At 42.1% G+C, this 23,410-nt stretch overlaps 1 protein-coding gene across 1 annotated transcript; it reads right to left on the bottom strand.

Moving 5' to 3' along the window:
- Nucleotides 1-84: 84 nt before the first annotated feature.
- Nucleotides 85-22,772, bottom strand: DIPK1A (divergent protein kinase domain 1A). Its single transcript, XM_083511184.1, has 5 exons — nt 21,855-22,772; nt 8,250-8,384; nt 6,937-7,044; nt 4,665-4,841; nt 85-3,412 (listed from the first exon to the last, which is right to left on the bottom strand). Exons 1-5 carry the CDS (start codon nt 21,906-21,908, stop codon nt 2,600-2,602), a joined length of 1,287 nt encoding a protein of 428 aa, XP_083367310.1. The 5' UTR covers nt 21,909-22,772; the 3' UTR covers nt 85-2,599.
- Between the last annotated feature and the right edge of the window lie 638 nt (nt 22,773-23,410).

Consider the following 23,410-nt stretch of genomic DNA (forward strand, 5'->3'; position numbering starts at 1 on the left):
GAACATGAATACTTTACTTTCAACAGAAAATTGAGGTCTTTTCCCTCCTACTCTATTAGAAGTTATTCCACACCACTGCCGGAATGGGGAAATAATTCCAGTTTATTGTAAACAATTCATATTCAAAATGAAGTCTCCTGGAGATGGTGATTTAACAGCAATCAAAATGAAATACAGTACAAACTGCATTGCTGACAAGTTCCATTATTCGAAAATTTCAAATATCTAGAAATATTTGGCTCAATATTTTTCCCCACTGGCAATGACTTTAACAATATTGACATTCAGGTTTATCCAGCATGGATATGCCTAGTAAGATAAAAGATTTGTTTAGTGGTTGCAAATATTAAATGCTGCCTCTTAAATAACATCTGTTAATTTAAAAACAAAGTGGACATTGTGCAAGAACTTTGTTAGTAAAAATATTTACACAAGGCAAAAATGCGCAAGATTCTAGAGCAAATTATTAACACTTTACACATTGTACAGGGAACAAAGATGGGTTTGCTTTGTTAAGTGCATGTTCATTATGTGGGGGGGGGGAAAATATTTTAAGTTCTGTTGACAAAAGAGCATGTTAAATACAAGAAACCCAGATGAAGAGATATATTAACGTAAGAGACTTCATCATTTTCTCCCTCTTATAACAGAAATACCAATGAATCAAGTGAAGGGTGAAGAGAGTGAACTAGTGTCAAGTTGAATACGCTGAAGAGCTCTGTCAAAACAATGACAAATGTCATTTGAATAGGTAGAAGTGGATGATTGTTTGATGCAACATGTCAACAACAAGAAATTAAAGTAAAATAACAGCTATGTGTTCAAATTTTCCATATTCAGAACTGGGGACTGTGCCCCTAGCCCTAGAAGACCATATAAAATAGAGATTTAAAAGTACCACACAGTTCTGAAAACAGAACTACCATTGTCTTGCTTCCCTTTGCTATTTTGTGATGTGAGCAACATTACAACTCAGGACCATTAAATGCAATTTCCTTCCAGTTTGCCACATGTTCTAGAAAAAGCTGCATAATGTGTTCCAGAGTCTACTTCAAAATACTCAGATTTTCAAAGTAACATGGTAAGTTTGACCCACAAAACCAGAGCAATTAACTTATACAACGTTTGGATGAATGGGTTTGCATTCAAGAATTTTGGCTTACTTGGTTCAGGAACACAGCTGGGTGAGATCAATATTAAGCATATTTGTTTCTTCAATATCAATGCTTAACCATAGAAATTGACAGGACTTGGCTTATATTTTGACACACTTGGGAGTTGCTGAGCTGTAATGGAATTACTTCAGAATAAACACGTGACAGAATTTGGCTGCTGGATGCTTACCTTTGGCCAGATTGGTTTTTAACGTTTTACCATCAGACAAACCACAGCTGGGTTATTAATTGCACTAAAGTTATGAATTTGCCAACTCATGTATAAAATTCAGTTTTAGTGTCCCACAACTCTTTGCTTTCAGACTGTGTAATACCTTTTGTTACACATCCGCTTACATTAAGACCCATATGATTGCAATTTATCAGTTTAGTGTCATTAAATATTGCTACTACAAGATGTGTGGGTGCTTAAAATCAACTGCTAGCATGGGAAAACACCTACTTTTAACTAGGAAGTTTCAACAACTTAGTAACATTCAATGTACGCATGAGGTAAATGTGTATACAAATGTATAAATGTAACAAAAAGTTCTGGTTTCAAAAACCTCCAGTTAAAACATGTTCAATTGTCACACTGAGTTTCTTTCTTAAAAATCACTAATGTGCAAATTCTGCCATGCTAAAATTAGTAAACAATCTCAAAAATATTATTTTCATTTATAAACAGTAGCTTGGATTCTACCATGTTAATTTCTAGTAGTGGTGGGTCCTGTGGCCAATGTTACTTTCACTTTTCAAAAAGTCCTCAAAGGAAAAATTAAAAGCACTACAACCCATTTTGTAATTTGGGGGAGTGACAAGAGAAGAAGGGGTAGGGAGCAGCAAGAAAAAGAGTAACTTACAACACTGTTTAAGGGCTGCAGCCTTCTTTGGGCTTGTGGGATTCTTCAGTACTCTGCTTCAAAAACCTCTCAGGATGCAAACAGCTAGCATCTCAGGCTGAAGGTTACTTTACAACCCTTTCTTTGACAAGCCACATTTGCACATGCAGGGAGTATCTGAAGTGCCTAAGTACTTGAACGTGATTTGTATTCAGAAGTAGGACAGGCCATCTAGAATTGTACCATGTGAATTTTTTCCTCAACAGGCAAGTTTTGCTAAAAAAAAAGAAGAGAAAAGTATCTTGATTCTGCTCTTCTAAAATTATCTTAAAGGTGAATAAGGGCAAGAGGAGAATGTGTAACCTGTATTCTTTCCCTAATGGGAGTGTTATAGCCATATGGCTTCAGTAGTCTCTGCCAGGCAGATATTTAGAGAACATACGTTTTCCAACTGGAAAAAAAATCTCTGTGGTGGCTGTGTTTGAAGGAGCATTGATGAGAGAGGAGGCTAAATAAAGATTTTTTTTTTCAACATTGAAGCTGTGTTTGAAAAAAAGTAGTCAGCTCCTACAGCAGCAACAATGTTCTTCCGAGACAAAGAAACTAAGAATCATTTGTATGAGATATTTTCTTCCACAGTAGAGTTTTCAGGTTGTTGAGTATCAAGGAATGCTCCATCTCCATCTGGTTTGCTGAAACTTTCAGGGCAAGGCATGAGTACAGCTGTTTCTCTAACTCTTCATGTATTTCCAGAGGAGCCCCGCGAAGCAGGTAATCTTTGAGCAAGTGGCACACCTTTGCCAAATTTGGCTGAATTATTTCTGTGGTACATTTCATTTTACTTTGGTCACATACAGTTCTGCAGTCCGATCCATACACACAATCCAGGTCAGACTCACAGTGACGATCTTTAATTAGTTCTTTCAGGTTCATTTCTGGCACTATTTTTCTCATGTCCACCATTTTTAAGTCATATTTATCATTGTAACCCAGGTTTTTGGCACTCGTGTCGCACATAAGGAAATTCCCATAAGGTCCATGGAAAATGTCTTCCACAAATTCTAGAAGCCCTATGGCTATTTTTGCCTTTCTAGGCCACGATGGAGTAAACCACTGATCTATGCTTCTTCTGAATCCAGAGGGAATGAAAAGTTCTATGATCCACGGAAGGCTTATTCCAAAAAGAGAGGTATATTCAACTTTTTCCATCACATATAGATCTCCACAAAAACCTAACAGTTTGGGAGTATGTTCTTTATCCTGGAGAATTACCATGAGCAGAAATTCATTCAGCTGGAGAAGCGCCCAAGCTGACTTTGCTTCTGGCAAGGAAACTCGACCATCTTTGTTCCCATCAGCAACAGACAAGATGAGATTAACCAACTCAGGAAGATTCCCCTGCTCTCCTAGTTTTGCCTAAAAAGAAACAAAAGATAGATGATAAAATTATGTATTTTTTTTAAAAAAAGTAACAACCAACATAGTGCTGTAAATGCTGGTGTGTATTTCTCATTCTCAGTTCCTGTTTCTAGTAATGTTAGGGAGGCTATTCTGGTTCAAAGGCATTTAGGAACAAAGTTTATTACTGCCACAGTGCTCTGTGTTAAGTAGTGCAGCCATTTTAGCATTATTGTATTGTTCTGTAAAAACTGAGGTAGTGTTTTTACAGTCACAAAAGAATTCGAAAATCTCAACTCTTATTTTCAGACAGAATTTTGTCCCGTTATCCATTTAAAAGACAACTCCAAAACCTCTTTACAATGACCCACCAAATGGAAATTTCAACACTTACTTTATAATATGTGGTGGCCTCTAGGTTTTCAAATATCCATCATGCGGTCTAGTCCTGAAGCAATACCTATATTGGGGCGGTGAACCTCGGGCCCATGAGCCAATCTTGGCCAGTGAGGCTATTTCTCCCAAACCCCACTTACCTGTCCATCAGTTAGTGACATCAGCTAGTAGGCAGGGGGTGTCACTTGTGCCGAGCAGTGCTTCATGGGAAACATGATGGCAAAGCAGACCTCAGCAGCCAGCTGGATTGAAACTTATGAGACATGGGGGTGTGGAGAATGTGTGTATGAACTTAACAGTGCTTAGTTTGTCTTCTGGTTGCTATTTTGTTAATGTTGCTAATGTTGTTCTATTGATTATATATGCTGTATAGATTTGTTGTGTGTTCAGCTTATTTTGTTACTTGTTGCTTTGTTAACAATGTTCCATAGACTGTAATTGTGTTACTGATGATTTGTTATTTCCTCAATATGATTATGCTGTATTTGTGTGGTGTTCCATTACGTTCTATCATGTTATTGCTATTTATTGTTTGTAAGCCTTGAGATTCATTTGGATGAAAAGAGGTATAGAAATATAATAAATCAAATCAAATCAAACCTTCAACTTATCAGCTGGCAAGCAGAGGGTTCAGCCTTGCTTGGTGCACTTTGCCAATGGATTCTATGCAGGGAACGTCCTGGCAAAGCAAACCCCTCAGCCCACCTCCACAGGCCAACACCTTACATCACCAGGAACTGGACTGCTGGGCCAAAAAGGTTTCCAATCCCTGGCCTATGTAAAAATTAGGTGGTGGGTAGGGGATTAGGGACATCACCAGTACTTTGAGCTCACTAGCCACCACTGGAGGTAGATGGTGAGAGTAAATACTCACTTTAAAGAGTCCATAGACCATCTCCTTGAATTTCTGAACTGTAGTTCCTCTAGTTGGTTTATCAAACAGAATAGTTTTCTTTCTCGGTTCTAGTTCAGTTCTGAGATCAATGTGAGCAACTTCTTCCATTTGGCATTTTATTACACCTTGTAGATTGCCCCAGGCTCCTAAATACATCTACACAACACAGGAGAGATAGAGATTCTGGAATTGACTAAATTTCCAGCTTAACTGATGAAACAACTTACATTAGCATGGTGCCTCTGTTAATTGGACAGATTTAATGTTTATATACAAGTACTAACAAAAGTAGCGCAGGCAGCAAGTGATTTCTTAGAAACGTTCCTGTTCTTTTCAGGCACAGAAGAGAAGGCAATTGACAAGGTAGTGCCTACTGAGATGGGTGCATGAATCATAAAAAGTATGGTACACTCATTTTCTTCTTCAGGACTAGTGATTTTAAAACAATAGAAATATGCCTATGAATAGTCACATAACACTAGATAAACTATTGTCTAAGATTTCTTTAACTTAGTAACAGTCCTGCTAAGTATAATACTTTGGGGCGAACAGAAGGCAGATTCAGGGTAACTGCCTGTGTATCAGGGATGGGACTGTTAAAGTACAAGATACATAGTATTTAAAAGCTATCCAAAGCTTTAAGTAGTCTAGCAGTAAACTCATGTCATGTATAAGGATCTCCGTTTCTCAACTATGTACTTCATTTTGCACTGATTGTGATAGATATTCAAAATGTACTGCACTGGAATGCAAACACTATCTATACCACCCAGATGGTTATTTAGTGATATACTAAACAAGCATATTTAGTGATATGCTCACTTTTTAAAGTGAGCACTATATTCTACCACTTTTATGGGGAGATTTTTTTTAAGGGCTGAAGTTCCTACATAGAAAATAATGAAAAGAGGGGTGTTTTGTAGTCTGTATCAAATAAATCTATCTACAGAAGTTTAAATATGCATTCTTTTAATCCAGCATTGAATTTAAATCACTGTTTTAAAATTCTGCCATATTCATTTTCTTTCCATTAACTATGAGTGATGACAAGATCAGACACGTATTGAATGTAAAGCAAATCCAAATGCCAAACCTTAGTTTGAAGCATTAGCCTTACAACATATTACTAAAGTATATTAAAAATAGATTATTCCATAAAAAGATCTAGACCTAGCTAAAGTTTAACTGTGACTAAGCAACAGAACTCATTTCATTGGGTGGTATTCAACTGTAGACTTACAGAAATTAATGGACCTAATTTAGTCATGTTCATTAATTTTAATGGGTCTAATCCAAGTAAATCTTAGCTGAATACCACCCACTGTTTCAATGATAATCACAAGTAGCTGGGTTGGGGTCATAATGTTCTCCACTGGCTGGCGATTCAGATTTCTTTTTTTTTGCAATAGAACTGCATGACATTACAAACCATTCTAGCCAGACTCCTTTTAGACGGTAACCAAAGGCAAACAAAATGCTGTGGCACCCAAATCCTAACAGGTGCTCTTGTTCTGTGGTCCAGCCACCCTTAAACATGTCACACTAAGGGGTTTCTGGAAGGTGAGTGTGTGCCCTTTTCCTGTTTGTCAGGAGACAGAACTTCCCAGTCACCACTCTCTCTAGTGCTATAAAATGTTAAAGGGTTAAGGCTACTATTGCCAAACCTGAGTGCCCTCTTGCTGTACAGTGAGGGGCTTGGGGGAGCTCAGCATACTAAGCAAATATGTCTTTCCTGAAGCATTCTAGTATAATATAGAACTAGTGTAAGCTAACAAGAGGACTTCCCAAAATCCTAGTCCTCTAGCCAGAATACCATAAGGTGCTCAAAATGGCCAGTCTCCCAACTCTTCAAATGACACTTTCGACATCCCATAAATCCTGCAAGTCACTGAACACACACAGGGTGGTTGTTGTTGTTGTTTTAAAAAGTTTAATTTTCTTTGAAATTTACAAATGAATTAACTTCAATACACTGACGTAGTCTAAATATGCAGAAACTGTTATTTTTCAGGTGGAATTATTTTCCTGCCAAATTTACCACCCAAGTTCAGTATTAGAAGAAATGATGCTGCCAGTATCCAACATTTTTAAATCATGAGGCAGTATATATAACATGAATATTTTTGAGTGCATTTCTTCTGTATTTGATTCAGAAGTCCTTTTGACAGTAATATACCAAAGTTGTCCAATTACCAGATTTGTCACTGCTTAATGTTCTTATGAACTTGACAAAAATATAGAGCAGACATACCTGATTGTTGGGCTTGGTTGACAAACATTTTCCAAAATACAGAGTTTGTCTTGTACATAGGCTACTACATGCTGATCCATCAATAACTCCAGTCTTGTACTTATCACACTGGAAAAAATGGCAGAGAAGACCACTATATGAGTATCAATACACAGGGGCGCCGACTTCTAAAAGATATTGGGGGAGCCCGCGAAAGCTCATGAATAATAAATAAGCTCATGAATATGCAGATAAAGTGGTGCCGCCTCCTCGTGAGCGAATAGGGGAGAGCGTGCTGCGCCTATTAATCAGCTCCGAAGGAAATTAGGTGGAGCTTTTGCTCGGGAGGGAGGGCAGGAGGCATGCAGCCCGACCCTGTGCATTTTGGGCTGGGGGAGGGGCGGCGGTGGCGCTCTGCTGGAGGGGCGCCCGAGATTATTGGGGGGGCAGAGCCCCCCCAAACGAATTTTTGAGGGGGCTCGGGCCCCCTCAGGCCCCATGGAGTCGGCGCCTATGTCAATACATTTTCTACCTCCAATGATCGGGTATCCCGGGGACCCAACCAGCCTGATTCACTTTAAAGGTTCCTTTGGTCTCAAGATTCCAGACATTTTATTTCTATTTTCATTGTCTAGTCTCCCTTTGTCCACCATCTGCTCCCACTGCCTTAACCATTTTATTCTCTTCCAACAAAACAAAAGAAAGAACATTTTCACATCATTACTGAATGCTCTTCTAGAAGATGCAGTGATAGGAAGATTAGGCAAATTCATGGGGAGCAAGGCTATTGTTGGCTATGATGGTTATGTTCTGCCTCCCTTGTTAGAGGCAACATGATTCTGAATTCCAGTTGTAGGGTGACAGAAGTACGGAAACTGTTGTCACATTGAAAAGCTTCCCATGGGCATCTGGTGGCCACTGTGACAAAAGGTCACTGAAGTAGATGAATCTTTGGCCTAATTCAGCAGGGCTCTTCCTATGTTCTTATATTAAACTGGGTTAATTATCTGAAGAAATATTGAGTGCACAGAATAAAAGTTATTGTTTGAGCCTATACCTCATTTTGATACACAGTAGTGCATAATAACAAATTGCTGAAAATTGTGCTATTTACTATGTTGTTGTTGTTTAGTCTTTTAGTCATGTCCGACTCTTCGTGACCCCATGGACCAGAGCACACCAGGCTATTTACTATACGCAATAGCAAAAGATAACATTGGTTTATTATATATATATATATATATATATCTACGAAAGCAAATCTACGAAAGCAAATATATATATATATATATATACATACACACACACTTAAAATATTTTAAAAACGTACTTACTATTATTTTCTTGCAATCATGCCCTCTACAAAGTTCTGTGTAAGATGAATACTGAACATAAATAATCCAGCTGCCAATAAATACCCCTAGCCAGGAGAAGAAGAGATACTTCATCCGCATGTAAGAGAAGCGAACCTTTAGGGTAGAGAGACAAACAAGAGGGGATGGGAGGGAAAGGTTTCAGTAATATTTTATGACATCTTGCATAACCTAATTTCACTGTGCTAAGTAATAGCTTTGGTAGTAAATAAAATGCAAATTGGCATTAGCTTCAATCCAAATAAAGTAGAGAATTTTATTTCACAGCATTGAAAGCAAACTCAATTACATTTATTTTCAGTTCTCTCCAGAAACCTCTGGGTGAACCATTGGGAGTTCAAGTTTGGTCCTCATATAACAGGCATAGGCAAACTCGGCCCTCCAGATGTTTTGGGACTACAACTCCCATCATCCCTAGCTAACAGAACCAGTGGTCAGGGATGATGGGAACTGTAGTCTCAAAACATCTGGAGGGCCGAGTTTGCCTATGCCTGTCATATAACCACCATGTGAAGTAGGTAGGAGTAACTGGAAGGAGAATTAGAAAGTAATAATTAATCACCACTTGTTAAAACTGGTCCAGAATAATCCAATATCTATTCAGATTGATAACACAGAATTGTAGAGGTAGTTCTTCTATTTTCACCTGAGTAGGGAAAGTATCTTATCATTTATATCTCACTTGTCAGCACCAGCAATAGCAAGAAATGGCAGTTTCTGAACTTAAGAATTTAAGGATTTTACACACACACGTTTTCTATGGAAGTTTTACGTACTATCATGACCAGGATTAGGACTTGGGGGAATGAAGATTCAAATCCCCACTGAGCCATGATGCTCACTGAGTGACCTTGGGCCACAGGGTTGCTGTGTGGATAACACTGGAGAAGGGAAGAACCATGTGTACCACTTTAGCTCCTTGGTGGAAAAGTGGGCTATAACTGTAGTAGTAGTAGTAATAGTAGTAGTAGTAGTAGTAGTAATAATAATAATGATAATAATAATAATAATATAATACTATCACAACAGTATTCGAAGTAGCCTGTCACAGGAACTAGCCAGCTGGCACTACCAATGTTTTAGATGATCCAATATCTATGTCTATACATAAGTTTAGCTCTGGAATTCATGTAACAAGCCACTTTTGATTAAATACTACATTTGAAAAGACTGCAGGTCAGCCTCCTCTACAAAGTGCTTCAGTACCAATACTTCTTTACTCTCCCACTTTATTGGCTTGGGAAGCCAGCTACCAGATATGTCTCAGAGGTATTCACTCACCACTTACTATATAGTGCATATGCTATGCCTACTTTTTCAAACAAAAGGTATGCAATATTATTGCTCAAGTAACAAAACTATCAAAAGCCCCAATTCAGGAAGGTGTAGATCAGAGGCATGTGGAAGAAAACCTAATTGCCTTTTATCCTTAAAAGATGATCCCTTCAAATCAAGTTTCAGGTCAGAGATGGGTCAGTAAAAGAAAACTCATTCTTTGCCTGCCTGTATTGTACCCAACCTGTGAACAAACAGACTTCAGTTTCCTTTATATGAAGAGACAAACAAAAACCACCATTATTCATATATAAAAGTTTGTTTGAAGTTAACAGGAGTCAAATTTGACTTTGCCTGGTAAACTAGTTGGAGTGTTTACTCCTCACTTCCACAGGCTTTTAATGCATTTCTTTCCCTGCCCCCCCTCCAGCAAGAAAGTGAGACTTGCTACACTACTCCCCCCTTTTAAAAACATTGGCAGACTTTGGTCCACAGAATGAATGTGGTATCTCCCTCTCTGTAAGATTCATCCATACGTTGCTTACTTATGCCGTCACTCTTTTTTGGCTCCTTTTAAAGGTTTACCACTTAGGTTTTTAAGTAGATTTTGAAGAGAGGAAAGAAACTACTCCATTCCACACTCCATCAAAATATTGTGAGAAAGAATTGCTCTTTATTCCCAGACATCTAAGTCTAAGGCATTTCATGTGAAATTATATAATGAACTACCCTCTCTCCCCATGTCAACTTCAAAAAGAAGCAAAATGGAGAGGGCTGCCCCACAATTCTCTGCTCAAACCACCCCACTACAACTTCAAATCATCCCACAAAACTGCCTCACCCACAGCATGTATGGAGTCTGATGGGGGCCGGGGAGGAAGAGTGGTTGTAAGGGTGAATTAGGAGTGGATGTGCAACAGGCAGGGGAAAGAGTTGAGCACCCATGCCTGCTGATTCTCTGTTTCCTTCTGTTCCTTCCAAAGGTGCCTTTAAAAAAAAGAGGATTTTCATGCAATTGTTTGTAATGCCGATGCTGTTCCTTGGAGACAACAATACAGGTGACGCTGCATTCCTTGACTAGACAGCAGATCCTGGTTAATAATGCCCTTTTTTGTTAACCCAGATGTACTGTTGTAAGGATCTAGCATAGTCTTAGATTTACATTTATACAACTGGCTGAAATTTAACAATATGCAGCATTGTGAAAGAAGGGAAATGAGAAGAGAGAAGTTACAAAACAGGAGAGCGGAAGTCTACTCACAACCCATGACATGGATGGCATTCACATACCCTCCAACATTTCTTCAGTGAAAATAGGGGCGTCCCATTCCATAATGATAATTTTACTATTTATACCCCACACATCTTACTGGGTTGCCCCAGCCACTCTGGGCAGCTTCCAGCATATATAATAATATAATAAAACAATAACATTAAAAAACCTTCCCTATACAGGATTGCCTTCAGATGGCTAAGGGGTCGGATAATTCCGTACCCTCCAACATTTCTCCAATAGAGACATGCTAAGGAAAAGTGGGACATTCTGGGATCAAATGGCTTCTCTAAATCAGGGGCGTCCCTGGAAAATAGGGACACTTGGAGATTATCAATTCATATGTACAGACATTTTTAAAAGGAAGAATTTTCAGGAAGTTGATGGACCTGTTTTCTCTTATTGTATAGTCTAATTTTGGCTTATATTTGTGTGTCTTGGATTTGGTTTTGTACTAAATATGAGTTACTGAAATTGATATATTGGATATAAGTCTTAGTAGGCACCAAACCTCCACAGACAATGAGGCCGAACACTTATGAGCAATCATAGAAAAGCTATCACCAGTGTGCCCTGGTTATTTTTATGGGGTCTAGGAGATAGTCAACTGGCCACTGCTGGAAAAAAAAGTATGATGGATCAAGCCATTTTTATGTGCAAAGCAGGGCTCACTGGCAAAACATGGAATTCAACAAGCTAAATATATTGTTTGCATCCTTCTTGTTTATTATTTATTTAAAATATTCCTTATCTACTTTTCATTGCCTTCACCTACAAAGATATCACAGGGAAGGTACTTTCTCCAGAAAATGAATTGGTCCAGCATCAGAAGAGGCTTTATGGTGAAAGGAAATTAACCCATAATAACCAGAACAGTAATCTCCAAACACCAGACTGTATTCCCTTTCGCCACAAAAGAAAGTTATGAAGGAAGTCAGATTAAAGACTCAACTGCTATCTATGGCATGCAAGAATGAGCAATAAAACTGCAGACTAAACTCAAGCCTATTAAGTGCATATCAACAAGAATTAGACAGAATGTTTATTTCTTAACATTAGAAAAACAGATACTGCTAAAGAAAACTCTCAGCATAGCATTTACTGTGTGTAAAAAGCCTACTGAAAATCACATTTATGGCACAATTAAAGTTATAGCCAATACTATTACTAATACAGAGAATTTCATGTTTGCCAGTATCACAAGACTTCATTTATTTATATTCTACTTCCCAGTGTGCTTTGAAAGACTAACAGTTTAAAAGCTACAATGTCAAAGTTACCAGCCAATAAAATCCATTGAAATAAATTCAACTAATTAGCAGCAGATAGCATCAACAGCCAGTGAAACCCATCATAATTTAGAATAAACCCAAATTCTTATAAAGGTCTATTTTTACCAATGTCCTCAATATAGAAAGGCAGACTGACTGGGCAGGGGTTTCTTTAAGCAGGAAGCTGCTGCTAAAGAGGCTCTGACCTTGTGATAGATGGGACACCCATAGCCAAGGCTCTTCACAGACAATCCTGATGACGCTTGTGTGGGGAGGGCATATGGTAGATTACAATAACTCAGAGGGAGAGCATCTCCTTCACATGCAGAAGGTTCCAGGTTTAATCCCTAGCATCTCCAGCTAAGGCTGGGAGGGAACCCTGCCTCAAATCTTGGAGAGCTGTTGCCAGTCAGTGTGTAGGCAATGCTGAGCTACATGGACCAACCATCCGACATGGTATAAGGTAGCTTCCTATATTTCTGCAGGTGACCAGAGTTCAAACAATGTCATTATTTTAAGAGTACAGAAAAAGCAGCTTCAGACGCTCCAAGTAACTGGAAACTAGTACAGCTAGCCACCCGAAGTCACTTTCTGGCCATTGCATTCTGGACTCTAAATAACCAGACAAACTGCCCCACAAAAATGTTTTTTGATATGGTTGATGACTTCTTTTCTTACATTTCTACATTAATGTGAATATAACAGTTTTCTTTTCTTTTCTTGCTAATAAAAGCAAGCCGGGAAGGGCTGGGCGATGGGCTTCGTGGGGTGGTGAATGCTTCCCTCCGTGAGGGAGCCTTCCCACACCCGCTGAAAGAGGCGGTTATTAAACCGCTTCTTAAAAAACCATCTTTAGATGTGGCCACGATGGCCAACTATCGCCCAGTCTCAAATCTTCCATTCCTGGGCAAGGTGATTGAGCGAGCGGTTGCCGAACAACTCCAGGCACGCCTGGAAGAAGCGGACCATTTGGATCCCTTCCAGTCGGGATTCAGGCCTCATCATGGGACTGAAACTGCCTTGGTCGCACTGGTTGATGATCTCCGGCGGGCTAGGGACAAAGGTGAGAGCTGTTTCCTAGTTCTGCTGGATCTCTCAGCGGCGTTCGATACCATCGACCATAGCATCCTTCTGGACCGTCTTGAGGGGCTGGGAGCTGGGGGCACTGTTATACAGTGGTTCCGCTCCTTCCTCCTGGGCCGTGTTCAGAAAGTGGTGGTGGGGGATGAGTGTTCAGACCCCTGGGCTCTCACTTGTGGGGTGCCTCAGGGTTCTGTCCTCTCCCCCATGCTTTTCAACATCTACATGCGGCCGCTGGGAGAGATCATCAGGAGGTTTGGGCTGGGTGTTCATCAGTATGCGGATGATACCCAGCTCTACCTCTCTTTTAAATCAGAACCAGTGAAGGCGGTGAAGGTCCTGTGTGAGTGTCTGGAGGCGGTTGGAGGATGGATGGCGGCTAACAGATTGAGGTTGAATCCTGACAAGACAGAAGTACTGTTCTTGGGGGACAGAGGGCGGGCAGGTGTGGAGGATTCCCTGGTCCTGAATGGGGTAACTGTGCCCCTGAAGGACCAGGTGCGCAGCCTGGGAGTCATTTTGGACTCACAGCTGTCCATGGAGGCACAGGTCAAATCTGTGTCCAGGGCAGCTGTTTACCAGCTCCATCTGGTACGTAGGCTGAGACCCTATCTGCCTGCGGACTGTCTCGCCAGAGTGGTGCATGCTCTGGTTATCTCCCGCTTGGACTACTGCAATGCACTCTACGTGGGGCTACCTTTGAAGGTGACTCGGAAACTACAGCTAATCCAGAATGCGGCAGCTAGACTGGTGACTGGGGGCGGCCGCCGAGACCACATAACACCAGTCTTGAAAGACCTACATTGGCTCCCAGTACGTTTCCGAGCACAATTCAAAGTGTTGGTGCTGACCTTTAAAGCCCTAAACGGCCTCGGTCCAGTATACCTGAAGGAGCGTCTCCACCCCCATCATTCTGCCCGGACGCTGAGGTCCAGCGCCGAGGGCCTTCTGGCGGTTCCCTCCCTGCGAGAAGCAAAGCTACAGGGAACCAGGCAGAGGGCGTTCTCGGTAGTGGCGCCCGCCCTGTGGAACACCCTTCCAGCAGATGTCAAGGCGATAAACAACTACCTGACATTCAGGAGACATCTTAAGGCAGCCCTGTTCAGGGAAGTTTTTAACATGTGATATTTTATTGTATTTTTGGTTTTTATGGAAGCCGCCCAGAGTGGCTGGGGAGGCCCAGCCAGATGGGCGGGGTATAAATAATAAATTATTATTATTATTATTATTATTTCAAATGATTCAAAGACTATACAGTGGTACCTCGGGTTACATACGCTTCAGGTTACAGACTCTGTTAACCCAGAAATAGTGCTTCAGGTTAAGAACTTTGCTTCAGGATGAGAACAGAAATTGTGCTCCGGTGGCACAGCAGCAGCAGGAGGCCCCATTAGCTAAAGTGGTGCTTCAGGTTAAGAACAGTTTCAGGTTAAGTACGGACCTCCAGAACGAATTAACCCGAGGCACCACTGTACTATGTTAATTATAAAAACTTTAAAAAGACTATAATAAGTAATAGCTTTATAATTGTTTAAGTCAAATTCTTATTTTCTCTAGGATGTTGAAATGCCTTTCCTTTCCTTCACTTTCATATAATCTTTCTTGACACAAAGATCTAATGCACATTGTAATTAAATGTAACTAAGAGTACTGTGAAACTTTTCTGTTTGCTAATAAAAATTATGAAAAACAAAACAAATTAAAATATCCAGGAGGTGTCATGGAAACGAGCTGGCAAAATGCACTTCCACTGATGTGACCTTAAAATAATTAGATGTTCAATATAAAAACTTACACATCTACGAATACTAAAGAAAATGGCTTAGTTAAGTGATAAGAGGTTATTTACAGATATACAAGCCAACTCTGCATCAGTTCCCCACAAAGCTTTAACTAGTCATGCTAAGTCAAAGTAAAATAACAAGCATTTTAGGGGGGGGGGAACTGTGACATCAGAATAATTTTTTTTCAGAGCTAGCAAATGATTTTCTTTCCCTTATTGCCTTTCTCATTCCCGCTAATCCTCTTGGAAATGAACCAAAAACCACAGAAAGAAAAAACGCAAATGACGACACCTAGCAAGGCATTTACAGAGTCAATATTCTGTTAAACAGTGTGAACTGCATGGTAATTAGTTATTCACCATGTGAGATGCATCTCAAACAGCACAATTTCTGGCAAAAGTTGAGCCTGGAAAGGTTCCAGAGCACATTGATACTAGAAACAGACCTAGTCAGAGATGATGATGAATAAGATGCATTGCTTTGAGCTACTGTATTTTAATATTAATGGGCTACAAAAGAAGTTTAAAGCAGCCTTCTGCTGTTCCATATCTCCTTGCTTTAGTTCCCCAGATCCTTCATCTTCTGCCTTCCCTGTTGCATACAAGATTTGTCCTGCTGCCAGGAACTAGAAAAAGGTGCAGCCAGGGAGCTTCATAATCACCCCTTTCCCCCTCACTACCACAACCAGGGAAAACACAGCAGAGATTTCTGAATACAGCAAGTCTTGGCTTTCTCTCTGAAATAAGGGATAGCCAACAAGTCAAGTCCCATGGCATGGCTAAGGAACACACACACAAATTCTGCTGTGGTTGCCAGGAGCAGCACAAGGAAGCAGATGGTGGCAGGAGGCAGACATGCTTATTCAGTTGCCACTCACGGGGTTAGGGAAATTCTGCTTCCCCAGACAAGCTGTAATTACAAGGCTAGTTTTAAGTAAAACAGGGTCTGGTAAAATAAAAAAGTGTTTTATCACCTGCTTATCATGTTTGTTTTGCACCGAGCATGAACAGTAATTCTAAACTAACAGTTCTATCAAATTTCCGGCAATGAATATTGTAATTTGGCCAAATAACCAAATCAAGTAATTGAAATATGTGGCTTCCTGTGGATTTCTAGCTTCAGTGTTTTTACAGAAGCCCATGAGATTTAAAATCCAGATTAAATGAGAATCTTAACCACATGCAGCCACAGTTAAACTCAGTGCCAGCACATCCCCTAATTACATTGAAGGCAGAAGACAGAAATTACATGCCAAGAGAGAAGCCAGTACAGCAAGTACCCATTCTAGAGGCTACCTCCTAAGCTCTTAAACATTTTTAAGAGGGAGCCATCAGCCCTCCTATATAAGGCTTACTAACCCATGAGAGTGGAGATCCCTATAACACTTAAATCATGTAAGTTTTTTTAAAAAAACCCCACAACAACTCCCTTCTTTCCTCTCTTTGTCAAGGCAATACAAGGGTATGGCAGCAAACTTCATCTACTATAAACAAAGTTCTAGAAGTGAAGATGTCAGATCTTCAACCGCAGGTAAACAAATCAGAAAACATTAGTGTTCTCCATATAATTTTGTTGTCATAAAAGATGTCAGTCGTTATTTCTATTAACCATGTTTTTAACATCCACACAAAGCAAACACAAGGCAACTGTATCATGATGTCTTTTGAAAACAACATTCCTAAGAGCAGCTCTGTGTAGTTCAAAAGTTGCTTTCCCTTCCTCAAAAAAACAACAACAAAACTCCTTACTTTATTTTATACTCTGTTCCTTTTGGGGGGGGTTCACTAAAGTTATAGAACTAAGTTAGAATATGTACTAAGTTAGAATAAGATTAAGATGCTAACTGGATACATCAGAAATGTATGTATTATAGAAAGCAGCTTACAAATATGGCACCATATGCATTTATCAATTATAAATCTCTAACAAGTGTTTGAATGTGGAAGCATATTCAAGTACTGGAACTGAACAATGATGCTGCAATGTGCTTTATTGAATCAGATAGCTTCTAGAATTACTTGTGGAGGAGGAAAACGATGGGGCTTGGAACTATTCCAAGGACACAAAGATTTGAGGACAAGCTAGAAGAAAAGGGAATGGTGGAGATGCAATTGTGTTGGATTGTGTTGGGGAAAGGCTTACAATTTATGTTTGAAGAAGAGCAACCTCTGAAGCAGAAATGTAGGACAAAGGCACAACTGTAATATACCTATACTTTGCAGGTGTTATGTTTCACCACAATAAGAAACAAGGCAATTTCCTCTGCTTTACAAATGGGAAAATGCATGTGCTCAGTGATAAAATTATATTCTATGCTGCCTACACCATATGCAAATATACATGAACACACACTGAGTGAGAACCATCTGATACAGAAACAAGATATAGTTCTTGCCCAGAGCAAAATATAGATCCCTGTTAATGCTGTTTATTTTTAGGACAGACTTACACACATACACAAAGATAAAATATTGAAGTATCTTGACCTTAGACAGAGAGTTACATTTGTCTGACCTTGCAAGCCACATCACCCTGTTTAGCAGAATGTTTGCACAGCTCTCTCCCAATGTACCCTAACCAAAATTACGTAGTTTAAATACTGGCTGAAATGTTTAATGATGTTGCCTTTGTTATCATAATCTTGATTTCTTTGTAAGCTACCTTGATTTTTTTTTTACTGAAGGGCAGAGTATACCCTTTAAATAAAAATAAAACAGAATACAGTTAACAGGCTTCCTAATCATTAACCCCTTCTGTGTTCCATGTTGCTACTAGATAGTTATTTGAAAACACAAGGCAAACTAAGGACAAAGACTATGCTGCTCTTCCTTGCTTTTGCCTCCCTAAACGTCTGCACAACAAAGAGCCCCAATTTTATCCAAAGTAGCTCTATTGTACTAATATAAGTTTTCAACCATGTACAAAAATTGAAAATAGCAAAAAAAAAATACCAACAGATACAGATCACCAGTAAAACACCCGGTTCAATAAAGTATCACCGAAGTGCCTTCAAATGAGTAACTTCTGACTGCTTGGGATACATTCCTAATCAATGAAGTTGTTCAAGTTTCCAGCTTGGACAATGAAAAGCACCAGTCTTTCCAGGAAGCAATTCTTCCAACTTCTTGTGCTTCTTTTAAAAGACACCCCCCAAATGTACATAATTCTCTGCTTTACAACAGAGAGAATTAAAATACATTTTAAAAGTATATTTTAAAAATTGCGCATGAACCAACAAGATACCTGAAGTTCTATCCTCACTTCACCAGCCAAAGGAACAAACCAATCTCTTCTCAGTTTATACCAGCTCAGTTTATACCAGCCTTTAGCTGCTTCCTTCAAGACACCTTCAAGAAACCATCACGAACTTGGTGCCCTCCAAATATTTTAGAATATATCTCCTATTAATGGAGCCAGCACCATGCTGCCTGGGGTTGATAGGAATCATAGTCCAAAACACCCAGGGACCAACAGGTTGGCAAAGGAACAATATTTCATTTGTGCCATATAGGTTTTAATCAATATAAATACTAATTTTAAAAAAATCAAAGTGGAAGCAGACACCACACTGACCATGTTACAAAAATACCGATAAAACAAACATTTCACTTAAAACACTGGGGTAACTGTCTGCAGTGCCTAAGCAGAGAATTGTGCATAACATGTAGGAAACATTTTTAAAAAATAATAATACACAGAACATTGGATGAATTAAATCAAACACACAACTTCCGGGAATGACTGGTATTCTTCATTCAAGAGAATATGGTTAAGAACTTTAATTTCCTTGGAGGAAGTTATTATTCTTTGTAGGATACTTTGCTGCCTCCATTGCATCCTCAATTACAGTCTGGTCTAAAGGAGGTGACTGAACTGGTGTCAGCTCACTGTTACCTGTTTGCAAAGCATTTTGAGGATAAAACAGCTTGCATCCACCAGGCTCTTGACTCCAGTGTTACAGCAGATGAAACCAGAGAACTGTCTAGTATTGTTATATTGGATGAGATTCCGTTAGCAAGGCTTGAGGATGTGGACAAGGTGCTTGGCTCAGTTAAGGCAGTCACTTGCGCTCTGGACCCTTTCACTCTTGGCTGTTAAAAATTGGTAGGGATGGGACAGCTGGCAGGGCCAGGGAGGTGATTAATGCCTCCTTGTGAGAGGGGGTGGTCCCTGCCTGCTTGAAGGAGGCAGTAGTAAAACCACTCCTTGAGAAACCCTCCCTGGATTTGGAAAATCTAAGTAATTACTGGCCAGTTGCCAAGCTCTTTTTCTTGGGCCGGTCCTCTTGGAGGAAACTGATTTTCTAGATCCATTTCAATAGGAGTTTAGGCCTGGTTTTGGCACAGAAACTGCTTCGATCTTCCTTTATGCTGACCTATGTATCCTTGTTAATTCTCCTTGATCTCTCAGCAGCTTCAACAGCATCGACTATGGTATCCTTCTGGAGTGGATGTCCAAGTTAGGGGTGGGTGGCACCACTTTGTAATGATTCAGGTCCTAATTGGATGGTCATTTCTAGAGGGTGATGCTTGGGGAGTGCTCTTCAGCCCCATGGAGCCTTCAATGTGGGGTCCCTCAAGGTTCAATTTTATCACTTATAACAACTACATGAAATTGCTGAGTGGGGTCATCTGAAGTTTTGGAGTAAGTTGTCAGCAATATGCTGATGACACACTTCTCCTTTACATCTGCTGGTGTGGCAGTGGACTGTTGTGTTGCCTTGGTAATGGACTGGATGAGAGCCAACAAAATGAAGTTCAATGCTGATAAGACTGAGGCACCGTTTGTGGGTGGTTCCCTAGACCGGATGAATGGGAGTTTGCTTGTTCTTGATGAGGTTACACTCCCTCTGAATCAGTGAGCATGTAGCTTGGGGGTAATTCGGGGTCCATTGCTATGACTTGAGGCTCAGGTGCCCTCAGTGACACAGAGTGTCTTCCATCAGTTTCAGCTGGTAGCCTAGCTGTGCCCCCATCTGGACAGGGATAGACTAACTTCTGTTGTCTGTGCTCTGGTAACATCTAGGTTAGATTACTGCAGCATGTTATACAAGGGCTGCCTCTGAAGATGGTTCAGAAACTTCACCGGCCAGGTTGCTCACTTGGCCAAAATGGTTTGAGCATATAACACCAATCCTGGCCTGAATACACTAGCTGCCAATTAGTTTCCAGGCCCAATTCAAAGTGCTGGTTTTGACCTATAAAGCCTTAAATGACTCAGGACCACAATACCTCAGGGATCGCCTCTCCCCATATGAAGCACCCCAGACCTTGTGACTATCATCTGAGGCCCTTCTTCATGTTCTTCCTCCATGAGAGGCTGGAGGTTGGCAACCCAAGAACAGGCCTTCTCTGTGGTGGTTCCCTGCCTGTGAAATGCTCTCCCCCGGGGAGGTTAGGGGCTGGGTTAGATAAGTGAAGTACATGGATGTGTGATAAAAAGCACAGTATTTCCTCCACAGTTATTCTGATACAGATTTATACATAACACACATACATACATGTGACTGTCAAAGAGTCCTGCTGGATCAGGCCTGTATCCCGTTCTCACAACAACCAACAAAATTTACACAGGAAGTCCATAGGCAGGACATGACTGCAATAGTATTCTTCTCACTTGTGCTCTCAAAGAACTAGTACATAACCAAAGGCAGATGAACATGCGTAAAACTAGTACATCTGGCTGTTTCTGTATTAGCCTCTCTAACAAGATTAACACTTTCTAAAGCACATTTTCTGCCTTTTAACATTGTGTCTTATCTTGCAGCTGACATGAAGCTGCAGCCTTTCAGTGCAAGATCTTTCTGTAAACTGCATAGAGGCTTTCCTAAAATCAAGTGGCATATAAATTGTTGTTGAATTTATATATATAATACAGATTCAAACTGTTGAACTGCGGAGGTGAGAAACCAGCCGGGTACATCTGAAATCTGGAAAAACGGTACAAAATTCATTGCGCAAACTCAAAAAATTCAAGTTACATAGGGAGGACCCCAGAACCACTGAGGAGCCCGGGAACCACCAGATTAAGCAAAAAACGCTCCCAAAACAGCAGGGACTGGGAAGGAGTGAGTGGGAGGGAGGAGAAGCAGAAGAGTGGAGAGAGCTTGGGCAAGCAAGAGCCGCAAATGGCCAACCAGGGGCGCTAACATTAATAAAATATTGGGGGGGGGGGGAGAGAAGTGAATCCCTGCTTCACACAATCACAAGACTTGGCACACATACCCCATTTGAATGGCAATGCCCATCAACTTTTGGGTCGGTGGCCCGCTCAAATATTTTATTGGGGGGGGGGCGCACAAAGGGTCCTCAGGCCCCTAGGAGTTGGCTCCTATGTTACTACCTCCATCTCTCCATTACAACGCCTGGAAGGTTGGCATAGGAGCCAACTCCTGGAGGGGGTTTCCCTCCCCCCAATATATCTATAGATCTATGAGGACGCCAGACCCCCCTCGCCCCCCAAGTTTTTGGGCATTGCCATGCCAACAGTGTGGCAGCAGCTCGTGCCATGGGATCGATTATGCGGGACAGGGCTTACCCGCCCAACCCCCATCCAAAAATCAATTATTTTATTCAAGTTGGCACCCGCGTAGGTAGGCTTGTTAAGGGGCAAACTCCAACGGAGCGGGGTGGGAAGGAAAAGGGTGGTGGGTTCGTTGAGCGGCGACAGACCTAACACGCGTTCCCCTGCTTCCCGTGGGAACGGAGCCCCGCGCGCCTCCTTCTCCTCCCGCCCAGGTGCACCGCCCCCGCCTCGCGCACCTGCCGGCCTCGCTCGCTCCCTCCCCTCCGGCGCTGCGGCCGACGCCGCCTTCCTCCTCCTCCTCCTCGACCCGCCGCAGCCCCTTCTCCTGACCCCGGTCTCCGGCCCACCCCGGACTCACCTGGCTGTAATAGGGCTTCCTGAGCCAGGCCCCCGCGAAGAGCCTCCTCGCCATGGTAAAGGATGGCACATCCCCGCAGCGGGCCGCGGCGGAGTCCCCGGAGGAGGGCGGCGAGAGAGGCGCCCGCTCTCCCCTGCGTCCGCCCGGCGCTGAGGGGGCCGAGGGGGCCGCCGGCCTTCTTCTGCCACCGCCGACGAGGCAACGAAACGTGCCCGAGTCCGGGGGGAGGGAGGGGGCGGGGGAGAGGGGAGGCGGCAACGGCTCTCCCGACCCCGCCCCGCTTGGCAACTGTCAGAAGGCGGGCGGCGCGAGGGAAGAGGGCGGCTTTTTCTCCTCAGCCTTCAAGGGACCTGAGGGACACTAGGAGGCGCCGCTTCTGCCGCCGACACCCGCCCGGCGGCGCCTCCTCTTTTCTCTCCCCCTCAGCGTCGGAGCGGGGGCGGGGAGGCTTCCGGTTGCGGAGGGCGGCGACGTGGCGCGCAGCCCCGAATCTCCCCTGCCGGCAGCCGCATCGCTCTCGAGTGCGGCAGTGGCCCTGGGTGGGAGGGTGATAGGAGCCAAGTCTTGGGGGATCAGGTCCTTTAAGCACCCAGAGCCCCAGTAAAATATTTGATTTCTCCACCCCGCAGTTGATGAGGATTGCCATTCAAATGATAGTGTGCATTTGAGCGATGAGACTTACCTGCCCCCCCCAAATATTTTATTCCAGTTGGCACCCCTATGTGTGTCCTAAGTTTAGGAACCCTTGCCTATTCCCCGCCTAGCTAGAATTGATGCTTTTGAATTACAGTGCTGGAGGAGACTCTTGAAAGTCCCATGGACTGCAAGAAGATCAAACCTCTCCATTCTGAAGGAAATCAGCCCTGAGTGCTCACTGGAAGGACAGATCCTGAAGCTGAGGCTCCAGTACTTTGGCCACCTCATGAGAAGAGAAGACTCCCTGGAAAAGACCCTGATGTTGGGAAAGACTAAGGGCACAAGGAGAAGGGATGACAGAGGACGAGATGGTTGGACAGTGTTCTTGAAGCTACCAGCATGAGTTTGACCAAACTGTGGGGGCAGTGGAAGACAAGAGTGCCTGGCATGCTCTGGTCCATGGGGTCACAAAGAGTCAGACACGACTAAACAACTAAACAACAACATTGCTGGTGGTGAAGCGGTGTTTCCTGGCTTGAACTACGCTCTACATGGGGCTACCTTTGAAGGTGGCCTGGAAACACCAACTAATCAGAATGTGGCAGCTAGACTGGTGACTGGGAGTGGCCGCCCAGACCATATAACACCGGTCCTGAAAGACCTACATTGGCTCCCAGGATGTTTCTGAGCACAATTCAAAGTGTTGGTGCTCACCTTTAGAGCCTTAAACGGCCTCGGTCCAGTATACCTGAAGTAGCATCTCCACCCCCATCGTTCAGCCCGAACACTGAGATCCAGCGCCAAGGGCCTTCTGGCAGTTCCCTCACAGCGGCAAGAAGTGAAACTACAGGGAATCAGGCAGAGGGCCTTCTTGGTAGTGGCACCCGCCCTGTAGAACGCCCTCCCGCCAGATGTCAAAG

The sequence above is a fragment of the Podarcis liolepis genome, assembly GCF_965112155.1.
Source record: "Podarcis liolepis genome assembly, chromosome: 6".
NCBI classification, from domain to species: domain Eukaryota; kingdom Metazoa; phylum Chordata; class Lepidosauria; order Squamata; family Lacertidae; genus Podarcis; species Podarcis liolepis.

Coding starts and splice junctions, on each gene's coding strand:
- DIPK1A (XM_083511184.1), bottom strand. CDS start 21,908: ATGGCGAGGAGGCTCTTCGCGGGGGCCTGGCTCAGGAAGCCCTATTAC. Junction 8,385..21,854: donor GGAAGCCCTATTACAGCCAG/GTGAGTCCGGGG, acceptor TCTACCCTAAAG/GTTCGCTTCTCTTACATGCG. Junction 4,842..6,936: donor CAACCAAGCCCAACAATCAG/GTATGTCTGCTC, acceptor TGTGTTGTGTAG/ATGTATTTAGGAGCCTGGGG.